The sequence below is a fragment of the Xenopus laevis genome, chromosome 7L (assembly GCF_017654675.1).
Source record: "Xenopus laevis strain J_2021 chromosome 7L, Xenopus_laevis_v10.1, whole genome shotgun sequence".
Taxonomy (NCBI): Eukaryota; Metazoa; Chordata; class Amphibia; order Anura; family Pipidae; genus Xenopus; species Xenopus laevis.
This window is the reverse complement of record NC_054383.1, coordinates 14,901,619-14,926,933: the sequence shown is the minus strand read 5'-3', so window position 1 is coordinate 14,926,933 and position 25,315 is coordinate 14,901,619. Positions and strand designations below refer to the sequence as shown.

Here is a 25,315-nt window from a genome sequence, read left to right as displayed (position 1 = left end):
GCCTGCATGCAGTACTTTCTTTTTGGATTTTCTGCAAAACCATTAAGCACATATAATCTAATCGACCACTGTTACATATTGCAATGTAGCCTGGATCAGCTATAGGAAAAAACGAATTTAATTAAATACAAATGAATGCTGCACATGTTCTTCATCTCAGCCTATTCTGTGTCCTTGCACCGGTGAGACTAATGCTACTGTTAATGCATGGGGAATATGATTGCTCTAGAGCAGGGCTGTTCAACTAGCGACAAAGTGGACAGGTGGACCTTCCCAAGGATTTTTATGACCCCCAGTCTGATTAAGGGCTCCATAGACTTAACTGTATGACCTCTCCATTTTAATATAATCTGACCATTGAACATGTTGTATGAGAAATAATCAGTGTAGTACATGTAATAAGTTGGACAGCACTGTCTAGGGAAGAACACAACCCAGCTTGTTAAGTAATGTTACTAGCAGCATCATATGAGTGTAGAGACCAGGCCTGAGGTTTACAGTAACACCAAAAAATGAAAGTGTGTTTGCTTCAGAAACTCTACTATAGTTTATATAAACAAGCTGCTGTGTAGCCATGGGGGCAGCCATTCAAGCACAGGATACACAGTAGATAACAGATAAGTACTACTATAGTTTATATAAATAAGCTGCTATGTAGCCATGGGGGCAGCCATTCAAGCACAGGATACACAGTACATAACAGATAAGTACTACTATAGTTTATATAAATAAGCTGGTGTGTAGCCATGGGGGCAGCCATTCAAGCACAGGATACACAGTAGGTAACAGACAAGTACTACTATAGTTTATATAAACAAGCTGCTGTGTAGCCATGGGGCAGCCATTCAAGCACAGGATACACAGTAGATAACAGATAAGTACTACTATAGTTTATATAAACAAGCTGCTGTGTAGCCATGGGGGCAGCCATTCAAGCACAGGATACGCAATAGATAACAGATAAGTACTACTATAGTTTATATAAACAAGCTGGTGTATAGCCATGGGAGCAGCCATTCAAGCACAGGATACACAGTAGGTAACAGACAAGTACTACTATAGTTTATATAAACAAGCTGCTGTGTAGCCATGGGGGCAACCATTCAAAGCTGAAAAACGAGAAAAGGCACAGTATACATAGCAGATAACAGATAAGCTCTGTAGTTTACAATGGGATTCTTTAGAGCTTATCTGTTATCTACTGTATATCCTGTGCTTGAATGGCTACCCCTATGGCTACACTGCAACTTGTTTATATAAAATATAGTTGTTAATCTGGAGCAAATACATCAGTTTTGCCAGTGCAGGGCACCAGTACATTATTTTGCATTTCTATTAAAACACTTTAATTTTTTGATGTTACTGTTCCCTTAAGAACGGAATTTTCCACCCCTTAACACAGTTTCAGGCATATACAGAGTACAATGTGGTCCTAAAAATAATGTAAATACATTGAAAGGGCAACAAATGGCAGAGATGAGATCACACAGTGGGTGAGGCCTGTGCAGGAGGAGCCCATATCTCTGGCTCAATACATTGATTACTTAATAGGATTTCCAGTCAGCCTCATAATTATCTGCCCAAGCCCTTACTAAATATCGGCCAGAGCAAGTCACCAGGTCATATCACTCTGTCCATAACCAGTTATGCTGCCTTTTGTATTGTATTTTTCCCCTGATGAAGAACACTTGATGGTCGAAACGCGTAGGGCTAGATAGTTTTTCATGTAACGTTTGGATGTACCATGTATACTCGAGTATAAGCCGAGTTTTTCAGCCTACAAAATATGTTGAAAAACTCTACCTCGGCTTATACTCGGGTCAAGCGCAAAAACGGTCGCGGGCGCCTAAGAATAGTCGCGGGCGCCTAAGAATAGTCGCCGGTGTCCAAGAATAGTCGCCGGCGTCCAAGAATAGTCTCAAGAATATTCGGCAGCGTCCAAGAATGGTCGCGGCATTCAAAAACGAGACGCCGGCACCTCCAATGGGAGCAGAAACCCTCAATTTTTTGATTGAAACTTACCAGAAGCTGCTGCATTTCTCACCCTAGGCTTATACTCGAGTCAATAAGCTTTCCCAGTTTTTGGAGGTAATATTAGGTACCTCGGCTTATACTCGGGACGGCTTATACTCGAGTATATACGGTAATAACACTTTGACTTTTCTGATGCAGAGTGTGCAACCCTTCTTCTTTATTTTTGATCATAACCAGTTATACATCTGTCCCTGAAACTAGAGCAGATCTCTTCAGCTTTTGTGTATCAGATAAACCATTTTATTGCCCATGTTCTTCTTTGTATTATAAGTTAAAACTTTTAATCCAACCTGTCCCACAAACATATTATATATTGCTTTATGTTACTACTGCATGAAAAACAGTCTACTTTATAGGAGTTAATATAATGACTCTTTCACCTTGGGGAGTATGACCCCTGCCAATGTCACGTTCTAACTACACACGTCTATTTATACACATAGTCCACTCTATGCAGGTCCGAATGCTCTTCATTGTGCCAGTAAAAGAAAAACATACTCACTATCCCACCTTTATGTCCTCAGAGCAGACATGAGAGAGGTGGATAAATCTGTCTCTCATATGATACCTTGTAATATTGGACAGCCCTTAAAGAGAACACTTCCAATCATAGGAGTGGCACAACATGCAACTCTCTAGAACTGTATGAGGGGGGAACCATTTCTTATATGAGTTTATCAGACGTTGTATGATGCAGGCACCATGTTGGAATGGGTTTGCAGAGATCATGTATTACAAATTATTGTGTTTGCAGGAGCAATGGAATGACAACCTGCTCTACTCTGTCCAAACTCTCAAGCATAAACTTCTCCTGAAACTCCAGAGGAACAGGTAAACTGATAAATAAGGAAGAGGATGTGACTTTATCTGTGGTTGTCTACTGCAAGCTATTTGTTCTGCTGGCTGTCTGGTATCATGTATTCTACAGTAAGCATAGACCATGTCTTCATTGCTTGGCTTATTCTGTTGATGCTTACTCATCTGAGGGTGCTATCAAACATTTGGGGCAGTGGGGGACCACCAATTAGATCTTTGCCCACTGGTACCTTAAAGTGGTCCTGTTGAGAAGGAAACTAGAGAAACCCACATAGATATGGGGAGAAGATAGACAGTGCTCTGGCTGGAATTGAACCCAGTGCTGAAAGGCAATGCTAATCACCGTGCTGCATTGTTGCTTGGATTTATATGAAATAGCCAGCATGGACATGCTTATGATCAAAGGAAGGGGGGTTATACAAGGAAGGCTGATAGCCGATTGGACATTTGTGCCCACATGTTGTTCCTGAGAAGCACAGGTCTCTTGGTCATCACACTCCATTTCAAAAGCGAATCAGTCCCATACTCATCAGTCAGATTGTGGGGCTATAAGGTCCAGCAATTTTAAGTTGGCTTGTGACTCAATTCACACATCAACATGGGTCAAGAGTTGACCCCTTCCATTTTGGACTTAAGTGATTAATTGTCCAAATACAATCCAAGAAGCCCAACACCCATGGGGCTTGGTTGGAAATGCTGATCTGTCGGCCTGTGAATGGGCAACTTTAGTCAGGATTGCGCAAGGTGCAGCCCTTGAGCTACTGTTAAAACCTAACCCCATTACTTGCCAGACCTAGACTCATGAGGAATGTAGGCAGGGGAGGAATGTAGGCAAGTGAGCCAGGGAACATATGTACCAAGTTGCTAAACATTTAATACAGGAGAAAGGCCTGAGTCTGTTTTGCATACTGAACGTAACTACTATTAATGTATTCAATATGTTGGCACTCTAAAAACACATGTTAATAATAATAATAATAATAATTATTATTACAATTCAGGGTTGCCTCTGCCTATGCAAGAAATATAACTGCTCCAAAATATGCAAAGAGGAAATGGCTTCTTGCAACCATAAATGTATGTAAATAATATGCGTATAATTTGCAGTATGCAAAAATATGAACTGCATGTCTACAGAATATAAGCTTTCTGTGTCCAGTTTCGTACATGGCAGCAGGAGACAATGGATGTGACCCCATAAGTATAACTGCATGGTAGAGAGGGTTAATAACACAAATATAAATATCTGAATGTGCCATTGCTTGTCTTTAGGGGGCTTGTGAGCCCTGGATTTGAGAGATTCACTTACAGTAAAGAGGCCGGATTTCAGGTCTTCAACCGCACTCAGCTGGTAAGTACAAGTTTACACATGTTGTTCATAGCTGATAAATACCTTTGGTCATACTCAGCTGATAGGTACTATCTGAAAGGAGTTATCATGTTTATGCTTCAGACAGGAGGCCTGTTGTTGCATTAAGTCCTGTAAATTCATATTCTGAAAGGTGACTTGTGTAAGAATCAATGCCCAAAATAAGTGATCCCCAACCAATAGCTCACAAGCAACATGTTGCTCAGCAACCCCTTGGATGTTGCTCCCAGTGGCTTCAAAACAGGAGCTTATTTTTGAATTCCAGGGTTGGAGACAAGTTCTGGTTGCATTAAAACCAGGTGTACTGGCAAAAAGAGCCTCCTGTAGGCTGCCAGTCCACATAGGGGCTACCAAATAGCCAATCACAGCCCTTATTTGGCACCCCAGGACATTTTTCCATGCTTTTGTTGCTCCCCACCCCTTTTTACAATTGAATGTGGTTCATGGGTAAAAAAGGTTGGGGACCCCTGCCCAAAATGATCGGTCTACAAAGTAGAATGTCCACATACCGACAGGCTTATTGGCAATAGGCTAGAAATGATGTACCTTATACATTTGGCTATTGTGTCAAACAGGAGAGACAGGTGCAGGTAAAGCATAGCAACAAAGTTGTCTCCCAAAACTTCATCGTTTTTTTGGGACTCAGCACTTCTGGTGACATGACTCAGCAAACATTTGTGCCACACCTGCTGCAGCAAAGGGCACACTGAGCATGTGCAATGCCAGTGGCACTAAGGACTGGAGCTGTCATAGGACAGTTGGCTCAAATGAAGAGCTATACTGATATAGATAAACATTACATTGGACCTTGGGTAGTGCTCTAGTTTTGGACCCTCCAGAAGATGCACCATTGCCTCTTAGTGAACCCACCTATGAAACTAGTCCATGTAATAAAGTAAGACATAATATATTTAATTTATTATTTATAATATATAAACCTGCTGTGCTTTTGTGTTCTTTCTATTTCAGAGTCACCACTGTTATTACCATGGGGAAGTGGAAGGAATGAATGGCACAGTTTTGGCATTCAGCACATGTGATGGCCTAAGGTCGGTCTATTTGATGGTCTAAATCTCACATACCAGAATTCACAATTTCCACCTTTCCATGCTCTGCTGGTACACGGATTATGCAGCTATAATTTTTTTTGCAGGGGTGTCATGTACATGGCAGAAGTGCATTATGGGATAGAGCCTGTTGAAAATGCAACCAATGGAGAGCACCGTCTGTTCCAGATACCCGAACCCAGTTCGCCATCTATCTGTGGTGTTGGGGACCTTCATACAGACGGTTCAAACCCACCTCTGCCTGTACACTTTAGGCTGCAAAGGGTACGTGTAACCAATATGTGTTGGTTCCAGATTTCTTATTCTTTTTTCTAGGGATGCACCGAATCCACTATTTTGGATTTGGCCGAAAGATTTGAGAAAGATTCGGCTGAATACCAAACTGAATCCGAATCCTAATTTGCATATGCAAATTAGGGGTGGGAAGGGAACATTTTTTTTTACTTCCTTGTTGACAAAAATTCAAGTGATTTCCCTCCCCGCCCATAATTTGCATATGGAAATTAGGATTCAGATTCGGTTTGGCCAGTCACAAGGATTCGGCTGAATCTGAATCCTGCTGAAAAAGGTCGAATCCTGACCAAATCCCAAACCGAATCCTGGATTCGGTGCATCCCTACTTTTTATTGCTCCCTTTTTTATATGGACAGTGATGAGATTTATACCTTGAACCCTAGTGCTGTCTGTGTTTTATACCGATTTTAACAGGTAATTGCATCTCTCTTTGCAGACAAAACGAGCTGTCCTTACAACAACCAGTTATGTGGAGCTGGGGGTCGTGGTGGATAATCTCAGGGTAACAACAACACAATTCGCTTCCTTAATCTGCTTTCACTATATACACATTTTCATAAGTCAGTGAGCTGTGAAGTCATCAAAATGTAAAAAAATCATTCAGCAATGGGCATCTATGAACCCCTTTGTCTCTCTGTTTTGTCTGTGAGTTTGTCTCATGTAGTAAAGTCTTAGTGGTATATGAGAAATTATATCTAGTTACTCATTTAGCCATAAAATATCATTAAATCTAAACCTTATCATCTACAGAACTCTGTGCAGACAACCTTCAACAGACTTTTTTATTTACTTAGGGGCACATTTACTATTGGTCGAATATCGAGAGTTAATTAACCCTCGATATTCGACCCTCGAAGTTAAATCCTTCGACTTCGAATATCAAAATTGAAGGATTTAGCGCAATTCGTTTGATCGAATGATCGAAGGAATAATCTTCCGATCGAATGATTCAAAGGATTTTAATTCATCGATCGAACGATTTTCCTTCGATCCCAAATTGGCTGGAAAGCCTATGGGGACCTTCCCCATAGGCTAACATTGATGCTCGGTAGGTTTTAGGTGGCAAAGTAGGTGGTCGAAGTTTTTTTTAAAGAGATAGTACTTCGACTATCGAATGGTCGAATAGTAGAACGGTTTTTAGTTCGAATCGTTCGATTCAAAGTCGTAGTCGAAGTAGCCAATTCGAAGGTCGAAGTAGCCAAAAAAAAATACTTTGAAATTCGAAGTATTTTTTATTCTAATCCTTCACTCGAGCTAAGTAAATGTGCCCCTTAGACTCACAGCTGCTCCTTTAGACTGCTTTACAATTTATTCCCATGTTGAAATGGTTCCTAGGGATTAGTTTCATGGAAAAATCACTGAAAAACCAAAGAGCCTTTTCTAGGGACCAGTCCCAGCCTCTGTTTGAGCTGCAAAAGTGCTGCCCAATAGGAGTAAGTAGGGTATGTTGTGGGCAGTGTCGGACTGGCCCACCGGAATACCAGGACTCCCGGTGGGCCCAGGTGCCAGTGGGCCTCTTGCTTCTAACCATTTGGCCTATTTCATCGCCATTCCCTATTTCTTTATGGGAACAAAGAGGCTTAATAATGGAATAATAGAGTTTAGTATGTAGAGAGAAAAGACTAGAAGAACAAAGAAGTTGAGCGAGGAGAGGAGGTATAATTGTTTGGAAAGTGGGCCCTCATCCTAAGGTTTTCTGGTGGGCCCCTGGCATCCCAGTCCGACAATGGTTGTGGGTAAAGTACTGGTATGTTGTGGGTAAAGCTTAAATTAACCTGTCATGGAGGTTTCAGCTGAGGCTAATGTAAATAGACTTAGTTTTAAATAAAAGTGGTTTTCAGACATTTGTAGTTGAGGCTTTCCATTTCTGGTACAACATTTGATCAGGCCCCCGTTTAAGGTTCAATATTACAAAACTAAGAAACATAATCATTGTATCTGCTCTTCCTATGGTTCCAGGAATAGCCAAGACATTAAACCACATTCAACCTCAAATATTACCCATCTGCCCTTCAGGCTTCCCTCCCATCCAGTGTGCAGGCTCCATTCTTATTGGGGGATCTGGGGGGGGGGACTTTTAACCACTTTTTTGGTTTATGGTTTTTGAAAATACTCACATCTTTTGCTATTCATCTGGTTGGAATATCTACAGCTACGACCACACCAATACCCATGTCACTCTCTGTCTGCTGGTGTACAAAGACCATTTTTGATCATGGTTTCTTCTTAATTCTCCCTATAATTCCATCCAATAATCATATTGCACCAAACAATGTGCTGGCCTTAAACAGCTTTAAGAAAAGGCCATAGATATTGTTATAAATATTCATGTTACAACATATTTCCATGTCGATTTTAGTCACACTATGATTCCTGTACGTCTATTTACCAGTACATGGAATTATTTCTCGTGATGCTTTCTAAGAACTTATCCTTCTTGCCTCCTGATTTCTCATTCTCAATAAATATTGTTCTTTCTTTCTCTAGTACCAAGCGGACAAGTCAAATGCGACAGCAGTGGAAGAGGAAACAATTCGCTTAATAAACATTGTGGATTCGGTAAATACGGTTTGATGTGTTTCCATTCGGTTTTCTTGAAATCAGTTGTCCACATCCATGTCCTCCTTAAAGGACCAGTAACATCAAAAAATGAAAGTGTTTTAAAGCAATGAAAATATCATGTACAGTTGCCCTGCGCTGGTAAAACGGATGTGTTTGCTTCAGAAACATTACTATAGTTTATATAAACAAGCTGCTGAGTAGCAATGGTGGAAACTGAAAAAAGTCTATATGGCACAGGTTAAATAGTGGATAACAGATAACACCATTATGTTCTACAGAGCTTATCTGCTGTGTAACCTGAGCCTTTGCTCCTTTGAATGGCTGCCCCTATTGCTACACAGCAGCTTATTTATATAAACAATAGTAGTGTTTCTGAAGCAAACACACCAGTTTTACCAGTGCAGGGCAACACTGCATTATATTTGTATTACTTTAAAACAATTTCATTTTTTGATGTTACTGGTCCTTTAACTTGGCCACTTATAGGTTAGTATTTTGGAAATATTCATTTTGAAGATGGGCATTAGCTTTTACCATGGCAGCAAGTAGGGATGCACCGAATCCACTATTTGGGATTCGGCCGAATCCCCGAATCCTTTGTGAAAGATTCGGCCGAATACCAAATCCGAACCCTAATTTGCATATGTAAATTAGGGGTAGGAAAGGAAAAAGTGGAAAAAAATCTTCTTTTGTGACGAAAAGTCATGTGATTTCCCTACCTGCCCCTAATTTACGTATGCAAATTAGGATTTGGATTCGGTTCGGCCAGGCACAAGGATTCGGCCGAATCCGAATCCTGCTGAAAAAGGCCGAATCCTGGCCGAATCCCAAACCGAATCCTGGATTCGGTACATCCCTAGCAGCAAGAGCAATATAATATGTTTCATGGACAGAGCACTGGATTTTAATGGCACGGAATACAAAAACAGCTAATTAAAAATAGGAAAATATTTTTTTTAAAAAGGCACACTATCATTTGAATAGTATTATGAAACAATTACAGGTATTTGACCTGTTATTCAGAATGTTCGTGACCTGGGGCTTTCCGAATAGGGGATTTTTCCTTATTTTGGATCTACATACTTTAAGGCTACCAATAAATCATGTAAATATTAAATACACCCAATAGGCTGGTGTTGCTTCCAATAAGGATTAATTATATCTTAGTTGGGATCAAGTACAAGGAGCTGTTTTATTATTACAGAGAAAAAGGAAATGTGATATTATTTATTATTATTTGGTTAAAATGGAATCTATGGAAGAGGGCCTCCCTGTATTTTGAAGTTTTCTGAATTTCCAGATAATGGATCCCATTTCTGTAGTACAAATAGTACATCTGCTTATTTACTAAACAGTCTAGTAGGTGCTCTATAAGTATTCTTGTCTGATGACTAGAGTTGCCACCCGGCCTGCCAAGGCCGGGGCCGGTATTGCAAATTTACCGGTAATGCAATTGTCGGTAATTTGAAATACCCTTTAAAAAAAGGCCCTGGCCTGCCCCCAATTCGAAAAGAACTTACCTTTTTTCCAGCGCTGTGTGATGTTGCTCCGCCCCTTTTACGGCGCACAGAGTAGCTCCGCCCCTTTTAGCATCACGGACCACCCCCTTTTGGTGCCCGCCCCCCACTGGCCGGTAAAATTTTTTAATAAAGGTGGTAACCCTACTGATGACCCCTCTCATATTTCCAACAGATGTTTCGTTATCTGAACATCAGAATCGTCCTGACCAGTCTGACCATATTCGACCAGAGTAATCCATTCGATGTGCAAAGTGGAACTGCGGGAGATGTACTTGGAAGGTTTTCTTACTGGAAGGATATAAATAAAGGGTTGAAAAGAAGTGACATCTCTCACCTATTGATGTAAGTGTTCCAAGACATCATCTTCTTCTGGTCTCTCCAGTCTTCTCTTTTGATATAGTAGAGATAGTGGACTATGGAGAGGCCCAGAAGTATTGGGGGTCTGCTGGTGGGGTTGGCTGGTATCCAGTTAGCAGTTTCTATTTTGGGGATGTGGGGCATATGTATAGATTTTGTAACTTTCTACTTACACCATGCTCATGTCTTACCTGTAGTTGTGTCTTGTTCATATAGTCAACAACATGCAGACCAGACACAAAAATAATGGCAATCAGGAGGAATCAGGAGAACCCTAGAGCATATTCACTTTCTATGTCGGCCTAGGGTGCTATGCATTGTTGTAATGCACCCTTTACTGTTTTTTGGACTAGCAACTTATGTGTCTCAGCAGTATCATTAAAATATCAGATCCATGTAAAAGATGTAGGTACAATATCTGTGTTTTTCTTCTCATTCAGAGGTCGGGGCACATACAACGGAGTCATTGGGATGGCCTTTGTTGGAACTGTGTGTTCACCCTCTATTGGTGCTTCAATCAGTACAGTAAGTAAGGTTAATTAAATATAAATTACTGAGGAGAATAGCACCATTTCATTTATAAAAGTAGTCAAGGAAGTTGTCAGGAGAAAGAAAGAGGCTGCTCTGATGTTCTTCTGCTTAGGAAAGATTTGAGAAAGATTTCTATTTTTTTCCTAAGCAGAAGAACATCAGAGCAGCCTCTTTCTTTCTCCTGACAACTTCCTTGACTACTTGGTGGTCAGACTGGTCAGAAAATGACCAGCAGGTGGTGCTGTTGTAACACAATTCATTCCTATTAACAGTACGTGAATCCTTTAATATCTTGGAATTAAAAATAAATAAATAATTAATGTACATTGCATAAGTTCTTAGAATAGCTCCCTCATCGATTTTACATCAACTTATTTATAAGGTTTACTTATCCTATAACGTATTTGTTCCCAGATGATTATGGGAGACTGACTGAATGCTGCTCTCTAAAGTTCTCTGTAGGTAAATCCCTGCTGGCACATGCTCCAGTAGTTGCCCACGAGCTGGGACACAACCTTGGGATGAGCCATGATGACTCCACATGCCCAGGTGCCTATATAATGCATTCAACTGATATGTAAGTACCGAGGGTACACGAGAGGGCAATTACAAATGGAAGGGACCTACTCTGTCAAATGGTTTTCATTGGGACAGTCCAAGTCTAATGCATCATCTTTAAATCTGAACATCTTGTCCTATGTACTGATTCCTTTCATACTGCCGCTGCCTATGAGAAAACAGCAGGATGGGATAAAGGGCAAGTTAAGTTGCTTTTGCTCAGCCTGTAGAAATAGAGCGCTTTTAAAACCGTCAGTGGCATATACAGGAGACGTGCGTATGTTTTAATCACAGGCAAGTTTTAAAAGCAAACAAGCAATGCACAACGGAGTTATTTTAAGATTAATATCACTAATCAGAGGCTGCCTGGCCCCCCAGAGGCTATAGCAAAGTAATGACAACAATAAATTAAACAAAACATCAATAGTACAAACTTGCTTCTTTTAGAGAATCCTAATAGAATCCTTTTAAATTTGTGGGGAGCCTTTACTTCCCCTTCACCACTACATAGACAGGGATAAACACAGGTGACTGTTGACCTTGACCCTGGTGCGTGCAGTAGTCGGTTTCTAGGAGGCTCGAAAAATGTAGTGTTAAATACCAATAAAATCACTTGAGCAGATACCTTCTGCCTCCCAGGTTTTTCCTTGCTTACGCTATTAGATTGTTCCAGATAGACAGGGATAACATTTTGACATCATGGGGCACTGATTTTGTTTAAGGGCTCTTACTCACAGGCGGTTGTAGCTGCGCTCCCCTGCGTTCCGTTTTTCTGCGTTCAGCCGCAGGGGAGCCCAGGAATAGACGCATTACATTTTTACCAATGGGGCTGTACTCACACAGGCACGTGTAGGTGCCGAACGCAAGAAAAATGCAGCATGTTGCGTCTCAACCTGCGTTTGGCGCTGACACGCGCCTGTGTGAGTACAGCCCCTTTGGAAAAAATGTAATGCGTCTATTCCTGCGCTCCCCTGCAGCTGAACGCAGAAAAACGGAACGCAGGGGAGCGCAGCTTCAACCGCTCGTGAGTAAGAGCCCTAAGAGAAGTTCCCTCACTCAGGACAGCAATTTACCACTTACCAAGCTTAAATATTACTGGGGGGGGGTCAGAGCAGGGCCAAAACAAGGCAAGGCAAGCCCCCGGCCCCATCGGCATCCCTCCCAGGAAAACTCTCCCACTGACAGCTCTTCTCTCTTTCTCCATCCTCCTCCTCAAACACCCGCCGCTGCTGTTTTTTTCTTAGTAGAGTAACCCAGGCATGGGGCAGACATTAGCATTTTGCTCACCCAGTTAATTGCCCCGTAGCATTCATTTATTTAAGGTTCATCCTTTTAAGTGCAAATAAAAGGAAGCTAGCCCTACTTATGAATATACAGTATAACCCCTCTCTTTGCCTTTATAATGTCAGTGTTATTTATGACATACACACAAAGTGGGGCTCATTTATAAACACTGGGCAAATTTGCACCTGGGCAGTAACCCATAGCAACCAATGAATGAGCCCCAGTAAGTCCCTGTGCCACATGCAGTTCTTTTCCTTTCCCTAGTGGAGCACAGAGTTTCAGCAGCTGCAGCGCCAATGATTTTGAATCACTTATCCTGAGAGGTGGCGGCACCTGCCTGAAGAATTTTCCCGATCCCAACCAAGTGCTGAGTATCCCTACGTGCGGCAACAACATTGTGGAAGCTGGAGAGGAGTGTGACTGTGGGTCGCCCCAGGTGAGATGATTTAATTACCAGCAGGGCCGTGTAGCAGTCATAGTAGGGATGCGCCAAATCCACTATTTTGGAAAGATTCGGCCGAATATGCATATGCAAATTAGTGGTGAGAAGGGGAAAGCATTTTTTACGTCCTTTCAGATTCTAAAAAAATAAATGCTCTGTAAGGCTACAAATGTATTGTTATTGCTACTTTTTATTACTCCTCTTTCTAATCAGGCCTCTCCTATTCATATTCCAGTCTCTCATTCAAATCATTGCATGGTTGCTAGGGGAATTTGGACCCTAGCAATGAGATTGTTGATATTGCAATCTGGAGAGTTGCTGAATAAAAAGTTAAATAATTCTAATTTAACACTAATTTAGAGGTGAACAGCCCCTTTAATAAAAGAACCCATCTGAATGGTGCTGTGGGATACAGGAAAAGAATAGCAGATAATTGCAGGCTTGTCAATGTTGGGACAAAATCTTATGCTGCACCTTATACTGATCATTTAATCACACGCACTTTAACATACAACCCCTTCTTAATGGCAACAGTAAAGTCTTTGAGAAGATGCCACAAAACTGCTGAACTACATGTATGGGATCCATTATCCGGAAACCTGTCATCCATAATTTAATTTTTTTTTAAAAATCATCACCTTTTCTCTGTAATAATAAAACAGTATCTTGTACTTGATCCCAACTAAGATATAATTAATCCTTATTGGAGGCAAAACCAACCTATTGGGTTTATTAAATGTTTAAATTAATTTAAGAAGACGTAAGGTATGGAGAACCAATTCCAGAAAGATCAGTTATCCGGAAAACCCAAGGTTCCAAGCATTCTGGATAATAGGTCCCATACCTGTACAAATTCTAGCATTCCTTAAGCATCATCAATAGTTAAGGGGGAGGGGTTCCTGACAGGACATCCCTAATTTACCCACTAGTTGGGAGGTGCCAGTCTACTTGCTTTGGCCCAGGGCCCATTCCCTAAAGTTTCAGCTAAATGTACAATATGGGTAAATAGACAATGGAGATTATTTATTAACAGAATATGGCATATTTCATTTCAGTTCTATAAAAAAAATGATATACAGGTATGGGACCTGTTATCCTTATCTTTTCAAATAAGGGATCTTTCTGTAATTTGGATCTTCATACTTTTAGTCTACTAAAAAAATATTTAAACATTAATCAAAACCAATAGGCTGGTTTTGTTTCCAATAATGGTTAGGGATGCACCGAATCCAGGATTTGGTTAGAGATTCAGCCTTTTTCAGCAGGATTCAGCCGAATCCCCGTGTCTGGCCAAACCCAATCCAAATCCTAATTTGCATGTGTAAATTAGGGGTTGGTAGGGAAATCACGTGACTTTTCGTCACGAAAGAAGAATGTTTTCCAGTTTTTTTTTTCCTGCATATGCAAATTCGGATTCGGTTCGGTATTCGGCCAAATTTTTCAACAAGGATTCAGGGATTTGGCCGAATCCCAAATAGTGGATTCGGTGCATCCCTAATAAGGATTAATTATATCTTAGTTGAGATCAAATACTAAGTATTGTTTTATTATTACAGAGAAAAAGTTAATATTTTTTAGATCTGAGAATGATTCGATTAAAATGTTGTCTATGTCAGATGTTTCTGAATAACGGGGTTTCCGGATAACGGATCCCATACCTGTATTTCCCAAATGTGTGCCTGTATCTAAGCTGTTTATGGTGATACTTAGTCTGTGACATCATTTGCAAACACAACTTGTTCTCACTTAAATTTCATTTTATTTCAGGAATGCCAAAATCCTTGCTGCAATGCTGCCACCTGCAGGCTGACTAGCGGCTCACAATGTGCCCAGGGTTTATGTTGTGAAAGCTGCAAGGTGAGAGGCACAAACACTTAAGTAATTTAATTTAAAAAGTCCTACCAAACTAGAATTCCCGATTGGGGCTTATTTATTATAAAAAAAAAAACCCATGATTTAATCGTATTGGGGACAAACCCAAAGAAATCCACAGTGAAAATCCGCATCGTACGAGTTTTTTCCATGAATCACTCAATTTTTCAGGCTTTTTCCTCGAAAAGCCCAAATTTTTCAGACTAATTCCAGCACAGACCACAGAAACTTTCCCATTGACTTATATACAAACTCGGCAGGTCCGAGATGCCAGGTTTTTGGATTCAGACTTTTTTCATCCTCAGGGTATAATTAATCTCGAAAAAGTTGAGTTTTTTTCCACAACAAAATTCTGATTTTATATTAAAAAGCTCAAATTTTTTGAGTTTTTGTCATTCGGACTCTAATAAATAGCTCCCATACTGAATATACAGTAAAAGGGAGACTTAGACTGTAAAGAATTTGATGGCTAAAATAACTACACCTTAGGGTTTGTTTATTTTGTCATAGAAATTGGGTTCCAGTGCTTTTGGGACTTTATATATGGGTGTTTTTTTCTTGTAGTTTTATTAGGTAAAAATGGGTTCCACCATAGAAAAACACAGGACAAGAATCCCAGCAGAGGCGCAGTTCTTCATGTGATGTTGCCTTTACACTCAGCAGCCCAAGCAGTATCCCCAATACATACTAATAAATAGTTGGAAGCATAAGACAATGTTTAGAGAATCCCAGGTAACTTTATCAGCCGCCTCTATGTCTCACTCACCTCCATCACTGACCGTGCACCTTCCATTTCTAGTTTAAAGTCGCAGGCACACCTTGTCGCACTGTAGCTGATACCTGTGACCTGCCCGAGTACTGCAATGGATCCCACGCCCTGTGCCCAGCAGATTTCTATATCATGAATGGCTTCCCTTGTAACAGCTCCAGAAACTACTGCTACAGCGGCGTGTGCCAAAACTACGATGCCCAGTGCCGAGATCTCTTTGGCAAAGGTGAGTTTGTCTGTAAAAATGGCACAAGACTATTCAGTGTTGGACTGCAGTATCCAATTCCCTGGCGGAGAACTTGACCTCATGGATCCCTGCTGAGTACCTACAAAGTGAACTTAAAGGGAACAAGCCTGTAGCAGCATGAATAAGGGGGCACGGTTCTCATGGGGGCGCTGAGATTCATCGGGTGGTGCCACAGTGCCCATAAATAAAATCTCTTTCAGGGGCCCCAGTCAACTCCATGGACCAGGATTTTTCCTGTTATGTACGTATATACACTGTATATGAATTTATTTATACAGGATAAGCAGCATTGCACAAAGCTGGCAGAACAAGTATTATAATAAATAAATGTAAAGTCTACTCTATTTTACAATGAATAGGAGCACCAGCCCAAGGAAAAACTTTTACGGGTGCCTAACGATCCCCTCCCCTGCCGTGAAATAGGCTTTACATGTCCTTTAATTGCCACGTGTAGTAATGGGCTAATCTATTTGCCAGGCATGGATTTGCGGCAAATTTCCGAATTTCGCCGCCCACAAATGTTTTCGCGAAACTGCAATAAAAAATTGCCTTGGAAAATTCTATCAGTAAGAGCTGTGTGGCCAGTGACATAGGCATTTGGTTTGCAGCCAAAGTATCAGGGTTACTGCTCTTTGAAGACCTTATTCCATCATACACAACTCTCTAGTGTTTGATTATGATCTCACTAATGATATGGAATAGGTTGGAGTCTATGGGGCAAATTCACAAATCTGCGAAGTTGCGCTAGCGAAGGCTTCGCCACACTTCGCCAGGCGAAGTTTTGCCAGGGTGCCGCTAATTCACTAAAATCCGAAGTTGAGCTCAGGGAGGCAAACGGTAGCGAAGTTGCGCTAGCGTTAATTCGTCAACCAAAGCAAAGTTATGCTAGTGATGCCTAATTTGCATACGGTGCCAAGTTAAAGTACAATGGACGTATATGTAGCAGTAAATACATTACACTACACAAGCCTGGGAAAAATAAAATAGAGTTGTTATTTTGCTCTACAGATGTGCCCAGTGTATAGTTTAGGTGCCATATGTTAGGAAATGTAGGGGGGAAGGAGGGTACCCCCGAAAAAATCCCTATCTACTCTATTGCACTTCGCCTGGTCTGAGGTGGCAAGTAAAGTCTGGCGCAAGAGGTAAAGTTCAGTAAAATGCGCAAGTTAGTGAATTAGCGTAGTTACGTCCCTTCGCCATAGCGCAACGTTGCCTAGCGTAAGGGTGCGAACTTGCGATAGAGTAGGTCCACTTCGCTAGCGTATTTACGCCAACGCCCGTTAGTAAATCGGCAAAGTAACGAAATGACGTCACGCTGGGGAATTTGCGCTAGCGTTAGGCGCTTCGCACTTTAGTGAATTTGCCCCTATATATCTGAAAAACCCAGAATCTGACATCTGGCTACATTGCCTGACCATTAGCCCATATGAGAGGAGCTGTGGGCTTCAGCATAGAATTCTCCTCTCTAGGGAAGGGGCCAGGGACCATTATAAAGCATGGGATGATAATAATGTATTTACTCTGCAGATACCAGAAAAGCTGTGGATCAGTGCTTCCAGCAAGCAAACCTGAAAGGCGATAAGTTTGGAAACTGCGGAATCAATGGGGACAACTATAAGAAATGCTCAATAGCGTAAGTAAAACAGTCCCAGCAATGAGATCAAGCAACACTCGCACAAATGCCTTTGTCTATTGATCATAATATAGTGAATAAAGTACCCCCTCTTGTAAAATATAAGGATATTATAAGTTACTGAGGAGTTTCATGACCATATAAAAACACGAGGCCGAAGGCCGAGTGTTTTTATACAGGTCATGGAACTCAGAGGTAACTTCTAATATCCTAATATTTTGCAACTGGGGGTACTTTATTTATTATAATACACAAGTTTCAGTGAGTCATGTGACAGAAATGACATCAGAACTCACCGTTTATAACTGATGACATCAGAACTCACTGTTTATAAGGATATAAATGTGATAATGGACAAGGAAGTTACTGCCATTTATATCATTCACTGCCTACATAATGTATAGAGGGGTAACTGGACGTTACAGATGGTGAATGTATAGCGATTGAAGGGGCAGTTTGCCTTTAAGTTAACTTGTAGTATATTATAGGACGACTAATTCTAATCAACCTTTCAACTGGCTTTCATTTTTTGTAGTTTTTAATTATTTGCCTTTTTCTTCTGACTCTCTTCAAGTGGAGGTCACTGACCCCATCTAAAAACAAATGCTCTGTAAGGCTACACATGTATTGTTATTGCTACTTTTTATTATTCATCTTTCTATTCAGGCCTCTCCTACTCATATTCTAGTTTCTTATTAGAATCAGTGCATGGTTGCTAGGGGAATTTGGAACACAGCAACCAGAAATTGCTGAGCATTGCAAACTGATATAAAAAGCTAAATAACTCAAAAACCACAAATAATAAAAAAAGAAAAACAATTGCAAATTGTCTCACAATATCAATCTCTAGGTCATATTAAGAGTTAATCCAAAGGTGAACGCCTCCTCAGTGGAGTTTTGACCTCTATGGCATATGGTGTTATGAAGTGACAGAGCTGCTCTGTGCCAAACTGTTAGAAAACCTGTTGTCAGGGCCTGAGGGCTCTGGTTGGGATTTACAGACCAAGGAGGAAGCAGCAGGCACCAAACACAGATCACGGGGGGTCATTTATCAACACTGGGCAAATTTGACCATGGGCAGTAACCCAAGGCAACCAATCAGATTGCTGCATGCATTGTTCTACTTGCAGCTGGCTTTAAAAAGCTAATCAGTGATTGGTTGCTATAGGTAACTGCCCATGGGCAAATTTGTCAATGTTGATAAATGAGCCCCACGGTATCCAAGGGTTTGAGAAGTTAGTGAAGTCAAGTCCAGGCAAAGGTCAGTTCTGGCAGCGAGATTGTAACCCCCTAATGTACTAAAAGGAACTAAGTTTGCCCAGGAGCGGTAACCCATAGCAACCAATAAGATGGTTGCTTTTAAACAGGTGACCAGTAAATGCTACTTGCTGATTGGTTGCTATGGGTTACTGCCCATGGGCAGACTTAGTGCCTTTTATTACATAACCCCTAAAGGTCGAAGTCAAGATCAGGAAATCAAAGTCAAATAGTAATAAATGCACCCAGGAACACACAGAGTAGATCTATTGCTACTGGCGTCTATGTAAAGGGACAATTTTGCTCCAAAAACGGATGCAATAATGTTGCGCGTTTTTGACGCGCTGAAGTCATGACACCGCACATGTTTTGATGCCTCTGGGTGCTGCCATCTTGCCGGGAGCGCCGGCATGGAGAGGATTGTCACCGGCCGCTCCTTACACCTGTGTGTTTTATTTGCCCTTTAAACCCCCCAAATATGCTGTAAGTGCAACAAACAAGACTAAAGTATGGGTCTGCTACTGAACACTGGCCCTGTCCGACCCTGACTTTGACCCCATTAAAGTGATGATCTGTGCTTCAGTGACATAAATGTAAAGAATGGAAATCCTGAGATACTATTGGCTGTTACATTGGGATTATCTTTCTTCACAGTGACAGTCTGTGTGGGAAACTGCAGTGCACAGGAAACCCCAAACCCATCCTGAATGCAAACGTCCAGTCATTCTATGTGAATCAGAGCCAAAATTTTCTGTGTGTGACAGCGGAATTTGATCTGGGCACCGATGTCCCCGACCCAGGATTAGTCCATCAGGGAACAAGCTGCGGGGATGGCATGGTAAGTCACCAAGGTTAAAGAAAACAGTAAAATCAAATTTTTAGAACATTACACCTGAAATGATCAATAAAAACTGCCTGTTGTCCAAGTAACGCAGTTGTAGTCACTAGTGATGGGCGGATCTGTCCCGAAACATTCGCTCCTGAAACATTCGCGAAGCGCATTGAAGTTAATGGGCATCAAAATTACTTTGACGCGTGACAATTTTTACGCAAGCGACAATTTTTATACGTGCGACTATATTGTCCCAGTGCATTAAAGTCATTGGACGTCCAAATAATCATGACACGCCACAATTTTTATGCGCGCAACAATTTTGATGCTCAACTTTTTTTTTGTCACTGCAATTTTTCGCTACATTTTCCCGAAAACATTTGCCGCAAATCCATGTCTGGCGAATAAATTCGTCCATCACTAGTCGTCACTTATTGAATGTGCCTGATTGTATTTTGTGTGATTGTCAGTACATTCTCTAACAAACAAGGCACAGGTAGGAGGGAGGCAGAGAAACCTATTTTATATAATTATCCCTCACCCTGTTGGTACATTACTTTTGAATGCAAATACCCGACCCAACTTGTTACTCTTTATGCTCAGGCCTGTGCCAACTACAGTTGTGTGAGTGCCACCAAGATGGGATACAACTGCGATGTGAAAGCCAAGTGCAACGACCGTGGGGTAAGTTAAATGGAGTTGTGTCAATGTTCTGTCCTACAGGAAAGCCCACTCTTACAACTGTTACATCATTCAAGCACCAAAATGAGGGATATTCTTACATCACCAGGTTGAGTGACATCATAATGTCAACACAAGTTTGAGTGTCATCATACTTACACATCCAAGCACCAGGCTGAGTGACATATGTACACACCTAATCACCAGGTTGAGTTACATCATATATACATATCCAATCACCAGGTTAAGTGATGTCATATTTTAACATCCAATCACCATATTGAGTGACATTGTACTTACACTTCCAATCACAAGGTTGAGTGACTTCATATTTTAACATCCAATCACCATATTGAGTGACATTGTACTTACACTTCCAATCACTAGGTTGAGTGACATCATATTTTAACAACCAATCACAAGGTTGAGTGACATCATATTTTAACATCCAATCACCAGATTGAGTGACATTGTACTTACACTTCCAATCACTAGGTTGAGTGACATCATATTTTAACAACCAATCACCAGGTTGAGTGACATTGTACTTATACTTCCAATAATCAGATTGAGTGACATCATATTTTAACATCCAATCACCAGATTGACTGACATTGCGCTTATACTTCCAATAACCAGGTTGAGTGACATCATATTTTAACATCCAATCACCAGGTTGAGTGACATCATTCGTACACATCCAATCACAAGGTTGAGTGATGTCATATTTTAACATCCAATCACCAGATTGAGGGACATTGTACTTATACTTCCAATAACCAGGTTGAGTGACATCATATTTTCACATCCAAGCACCAGGCTGACATTTTACTTACACATCCAGTCACCAGATTGAGTGACATCATAACTACACACTCTGACTTCCAGCTGACATTAGCATACAATAATGAATCCCAATAATGAGTAATATTGTAAAAAGTAATGGTAAGGCAGTGCTTCAAAAGAATGTCACTGAATAATGTTAGTGGGGTTCTGGGAGTTGTTATTAGCACCGCTGGTCGGACATCCCTAACTGATAATACGTTAGAGGCCCCAGCCTTCCTGCCTTGCCCTGGGCTAGTTTCAATGTGCCCACAGCTGATGTCATATTGTTCCAGGTGTGCAACAATAATGGCAATTGCCACTGCAACGACGGTTGGGCCCCCCCATACTGTGACCGGTCCGGCTATGGTGGCAGCATTGATAGTGGCCCTGCTCACATTGGTAAGTATTTAAATGTATTATTTCTATTAAAAGCTTTTTATTTGTTTTTTAAAACAAGGTGATAGATAAAGAAGATTTCCAATAAATATTCCAATTGACATATGTTTCCCCAGCATTATGCCCGTGGCTAGTAGCCTGTCATGTAGAGGAAATATATATATATATATATGACATGTTTCAGTAAAGTTTCCCAGGTGTTGGCAGTATCAGGGGTCAGTATATGGCAGCGGCACACCTGGAAGTGTTTGAAGTCTGGTAGGGTTAGTAGAGGGCTAACAGTTTATGTCATGGTTATGAGAAACATGGGAGCAGTCTTGTGGGAGAGGGAAAGAGTAACACAAGTGATGTGTAAGTAAGTGAATCCAAACACAATGGAAATGTTGCTGATTTCTTGCTAAAAGCATCCCCTTGTGTAGAGGCAAAACTTCCCTTCAGGGGTCAAAAAATGTGTCCAGGCCACACCTACTGACTCCCCCTACACTCAATAAGAAACCATTCAGATCAGTCACATAAAAGTATAATGGTCAAGTGAAGTGGTAAATAAATGTCATGGTCTAAAGCAGGAATTGTCAAAGTTTTTCAGTTCAAGCTCCAACCTTTGGTCAGAGCATCTCCTAAAGGTCCAGCCTTTGCTCAGGGCTCCCCTTAGCTCATGAAATAAGTACATATTAGTGATGTGTGGGTCAGGTTTTACCTGACCCGCACCTGACCCAAGTTGCCCTCCACCCACGTATGTCCGACTTCTGGGTTCCTTTTATAGACCTACCCTGCCAATGACATCACAAAAGGGGCGGGGAAAGCAGGTGTGTGGCTATAAACCGGAAGTATAAGGTGGCTGGCAGGGAGAGCAGGAAGAAGAGCTTGACCCGGACCCGCCCACCACTGCAAATGGGGGTGCGAGGTCGGCCCAAACCCGACCCACCTGCGGATATCAGGCCGGCCTGCACATCACTAGTACATATATTGGTAAATATAAATCTAACCGGCCTAAAACCTGGGCATTCAGGAGAGTAAATGGCAATTATTCCTACTATAAATGACCTTCTGGCTCCAGAGGCAAGCTCCCTGGGTGGACTAGTTACTGTTCCAAGCACACCCATAGGCCTATCTCCACAGTTTGGGAACCACTGGTATAATAACATGTCTACCAGGTTCTGAACAGAAAGCGTAGACTGTTGAGTAGACACTCTATGTGCCCCTGTTGTTCCTCTCTTTCACTTTTGGCACACCATTTGTTATCCATCTTATATGCTCCATGACCCAGGCCTTGTTTAGTAGCATATTGAGGCTTGTCATTATTAGCCCCTCTTTCTAAAAGAGATTAGGGTGTAAGAGCACTAAGGGGAGCAAATGTGTTCATATAACAGGACTTGCACTCCCCAGGGTTGTTTCTATCTGTAACGGAGTGCAGAGACTTGGGGCTATTCACACAATCGGCCGTGCAGTGGGCAAAGTGCACAAAAATGGTTGATTGTAACTGTTTTTGCATTCTGCACACTGCATGGAGCATTGTAAATTCCCATTGTTATGTCCCAGATCCAGTAAATGGGCCTCGTCCTCAACTGTCAGTTTATTTCTGCATTTAGACACCTCTTTGCGAGACGGATTGCTCATCTTCTTCCTGCTGGTTCTGCCAATCCTGATTGTAATAGTTGTGGCCTACATTAAACGCGATGAGCTCCAGAGAAGGTTCTGCAAAAGGAGGAACAGGCAAAGGTATGTTGTGTGATAGCCTAAATATAATGGTACTTACTTGAAAATGCTTTAAATGCATATAGTATCATAGTAGCAAATTGGGTTGAAAAAAGACACACATCCATCAAGTTCAACCATTTAACGCTATATATAATCTGCCTAACTGTCAGTTGATCCAGAGGAAGGCAAAAAACCCCATCTGAAGCCTCTCCAATTTGCATCAAGGAAGGAAAAAATTTCTTCCTGACTCCAAAATGCCAGTCGGTCTAGACCTTGGATGAACTTGTACTATGAGCTATCTCCCATAACCCTGTATTCCCTCACTTGCTAAACACCATCCAACCCCTTCTTAAAGCTATCTAATGTATCAGCCTGTACCACTGATTCAGGGGGAGAATTCCACATCTTCACAGCTCTCACTGTAACAAACCCCTTCCCAATATTTAGCCGGAACCTCTTTTCTTCTAAATGGGAGCCCTTGTGTCAGCTGGTCACCCAGAGGTGTATATCATATAGTTGCTCTGTCTGGCCTCCATACTGACAGCCGCATACATATGGCCACAACTTACCAGTTGCTCATTACCAAAGTTGAACTCCTAAAATGCAGAGCACATGTCCCCTCTCATTTCGGCCTTCACGTGTAACTGTCTGCTATTAGAGAAATAAGATAAACTGTTAATTGAGGATATAAAATGGTAATTTGGGATTCAGAAGTGGAATAAAAAACACGAGGTAGAGGTTAAAATGTTTTCGGGACCTTTTAGGATCAATATTCTCTGCGCTACAAAGGTAGAAACAGTGCAAGGTGCATACAACTCATTTACTGCACTAGTCCTTGGTTGTACAGGTTTGGAGTTCGGTATCCAGAAACCCATTATCCAGAAAGCTCCAAATTATGGAAAGACTCCATTTTATCCAAATAATCCAAATTTTTAAAGTTTAAAAATGATTTCCTTTTTCTCTGTAGTAATAAAACAGTAACTTGTACTTGATCCCAACTAAGATATAATTAATCCTTATTGGAAGCAAAACCAGCCTATTGGGTTTATTTAATGTTTATATGATTTTCTAGTAGACTTAAGGTATGAAGATCCAAATTAGATCCAAATTACAGAATTACAGATCCATTATCTGGAAACCCCCGAGGTTACATCCATTGTCCACTGCTCAAAACTTTGGGCAGGTTCCTTAAAGGAGAGCTAAACTTGAATGAATGGGGCTAACAATTCCGTATAATAATGAACTTATTGCACGAGGCTAAAGTTTCAGCTTGTCAATAGCAGCAATGATCCAGGACTTCAAACTTGTCACAGGGGGTCACCATCTTGGAAAGTGTCTGTGACACTCACATGCTCAGTGGGCTCTGATTGGCTGTTGAGAAGCTAAGCTTAGGGCTCGTCACTAATTATCCAGCAGAAAATGAGCTTTCCCTGTGATATAAGCTGATGCTACAGGTTTGCTGATTATTAAATTCTGATGCTAATTGCACTGGTTTCTGTGCTGCCATGTAGTAATTATCTGTATTAATTACTAATCAGCCTTATATTGTGACAGTTCTATTCTATGTGTACTGTATATTGTGAGTGGGTCCCTAAGCTCAGTAAGTGACAGCAGCACAGAGCATGTGCAGTGAATCAGCAGAAAAGAAGATGGGGAGCTACTGGGGCATCTTTGGAGACACAGATCTTTACTGCTAAAGGGCTGTGGTTGCCTTGGTCTGGTACAGAAGCACAAAACGTAATGTACAACATTTCTAGCTACTCCTTTAGTTCGGCTTTAGTTCTCCTTTCATCTCTAGTTTTTGGCATTCTGGTGAGATTTCTCTCTTTATTTCCATAGAAGGGAAAATGAAAGAAGGAGGGAGCAGCAGCAACAGAGCAATAACACCAACCGCAACGTTCCCCCAAGCACTGCCAGCAATAAGGTAGGGTCCCCTGTGTTTCCCTTATCTACTGATTCCATCTTGTATTCATCGGCCCGTTTGACTGACTGTTTTTTTCCTTACAGCCTGTGACCGTCCTCTCCGATGTCTTCAATATATCACACAATCTGCCACAAAGGTGTGTCACCTACATAGTCCCTATTGTAACCATGTGCTTTATATTCTGTTATTATTCACTAAAATGCACTTATTCTGCCCAGAGACCCTCATTTATTTGCTTGTAAATTCAGCAGCTCTGCAATTTGCAATTTCAGCAATCAGGTTTCTAGGGTCCAAATTCCCCTAGCAACCATTCATTAATTTGAATAACAGACTGGAATATGAATAGG

The 25,315-nt window shown here is 41.2% G+C and overlaps 1 protein-coding gene across 2 annotated transcripts in view; it reads left to right on the top strand.

Moving 5' to 3' along the window:
- XB990656.L (provisional ortholog of ADAM metallopeptidase domain 9 L homeolog) overlaps positions 1-25,315 on the top strand; it is a 43,061-nt gene that overhangs the window by 15,728 nt on the left and 2,018 nt on the right. The window contains exons 3-21 of one of the 2 annotated variants that reach the window (XM_018225139.2): positions 2,789-2,865; positions 4,123-4,201; positions 5,189-5,268; positions 5,373-5,550; positions 6,017-6,082; positions 8,068-8,139; positions 9,835-10,004; positions 10,460-10,544; positions 11,003-11,127; positions 12,657-12,828; positions 14,602-14,691; positions 15,506-15,701; positions 17,250-17,355; positions 19,267-19,450; positions 20,048-20,128; positions 21,244-21,349; positions 22,936-23,065; positions 24,884-24,968; positions 25,052-25,104. In XM_018225139.2, the coding sequence (XP_018080628.1) occupies positions 2,789-2,865; positions 4,123-4,201; positions 5,189-5,268; positions 5,373-5,550; positions 6,017-6,082; positions 8,068-8,139; positions 9,835-10,004; positions 10,460-10,544; positions 11,003-11,127; positions 12,657-12,828; positions 14,602-14,691; positions 15,506-15,701; positions 17,250-17,355; positions 19,267-19,450; positions 20,048-20,128; positions 21,244-21,349; positions 22,936-23,065; positions 24,884-24,968; positions 25,052-25,104 (2,135 nt within the window). Of the gene's footprint in view, positions 1-2,788; positions 2,866-4,122; positions 4,202-5,188; positions 5,269-5,372; positions 5,551-6,016; positions 6,083-8,067; positions 8,140-9,834; positions 10,005-10,459; positions 10,545-11,002; positions 11,128-12,656; positions 12,829-14,601; positions 14,692-15,505; positions 15,702-17,249; positions 17,356-19,266; positions 19,451-20,047; positions 20,129-21,243; positions 21,350-22,918; positions 23,066-24,883; positions 24,969-25,051; positions 25,105-25,315 lie in introns of those variants that run through there. The other variant, XM_018225141.2, reaches the window with a different exon arrangement.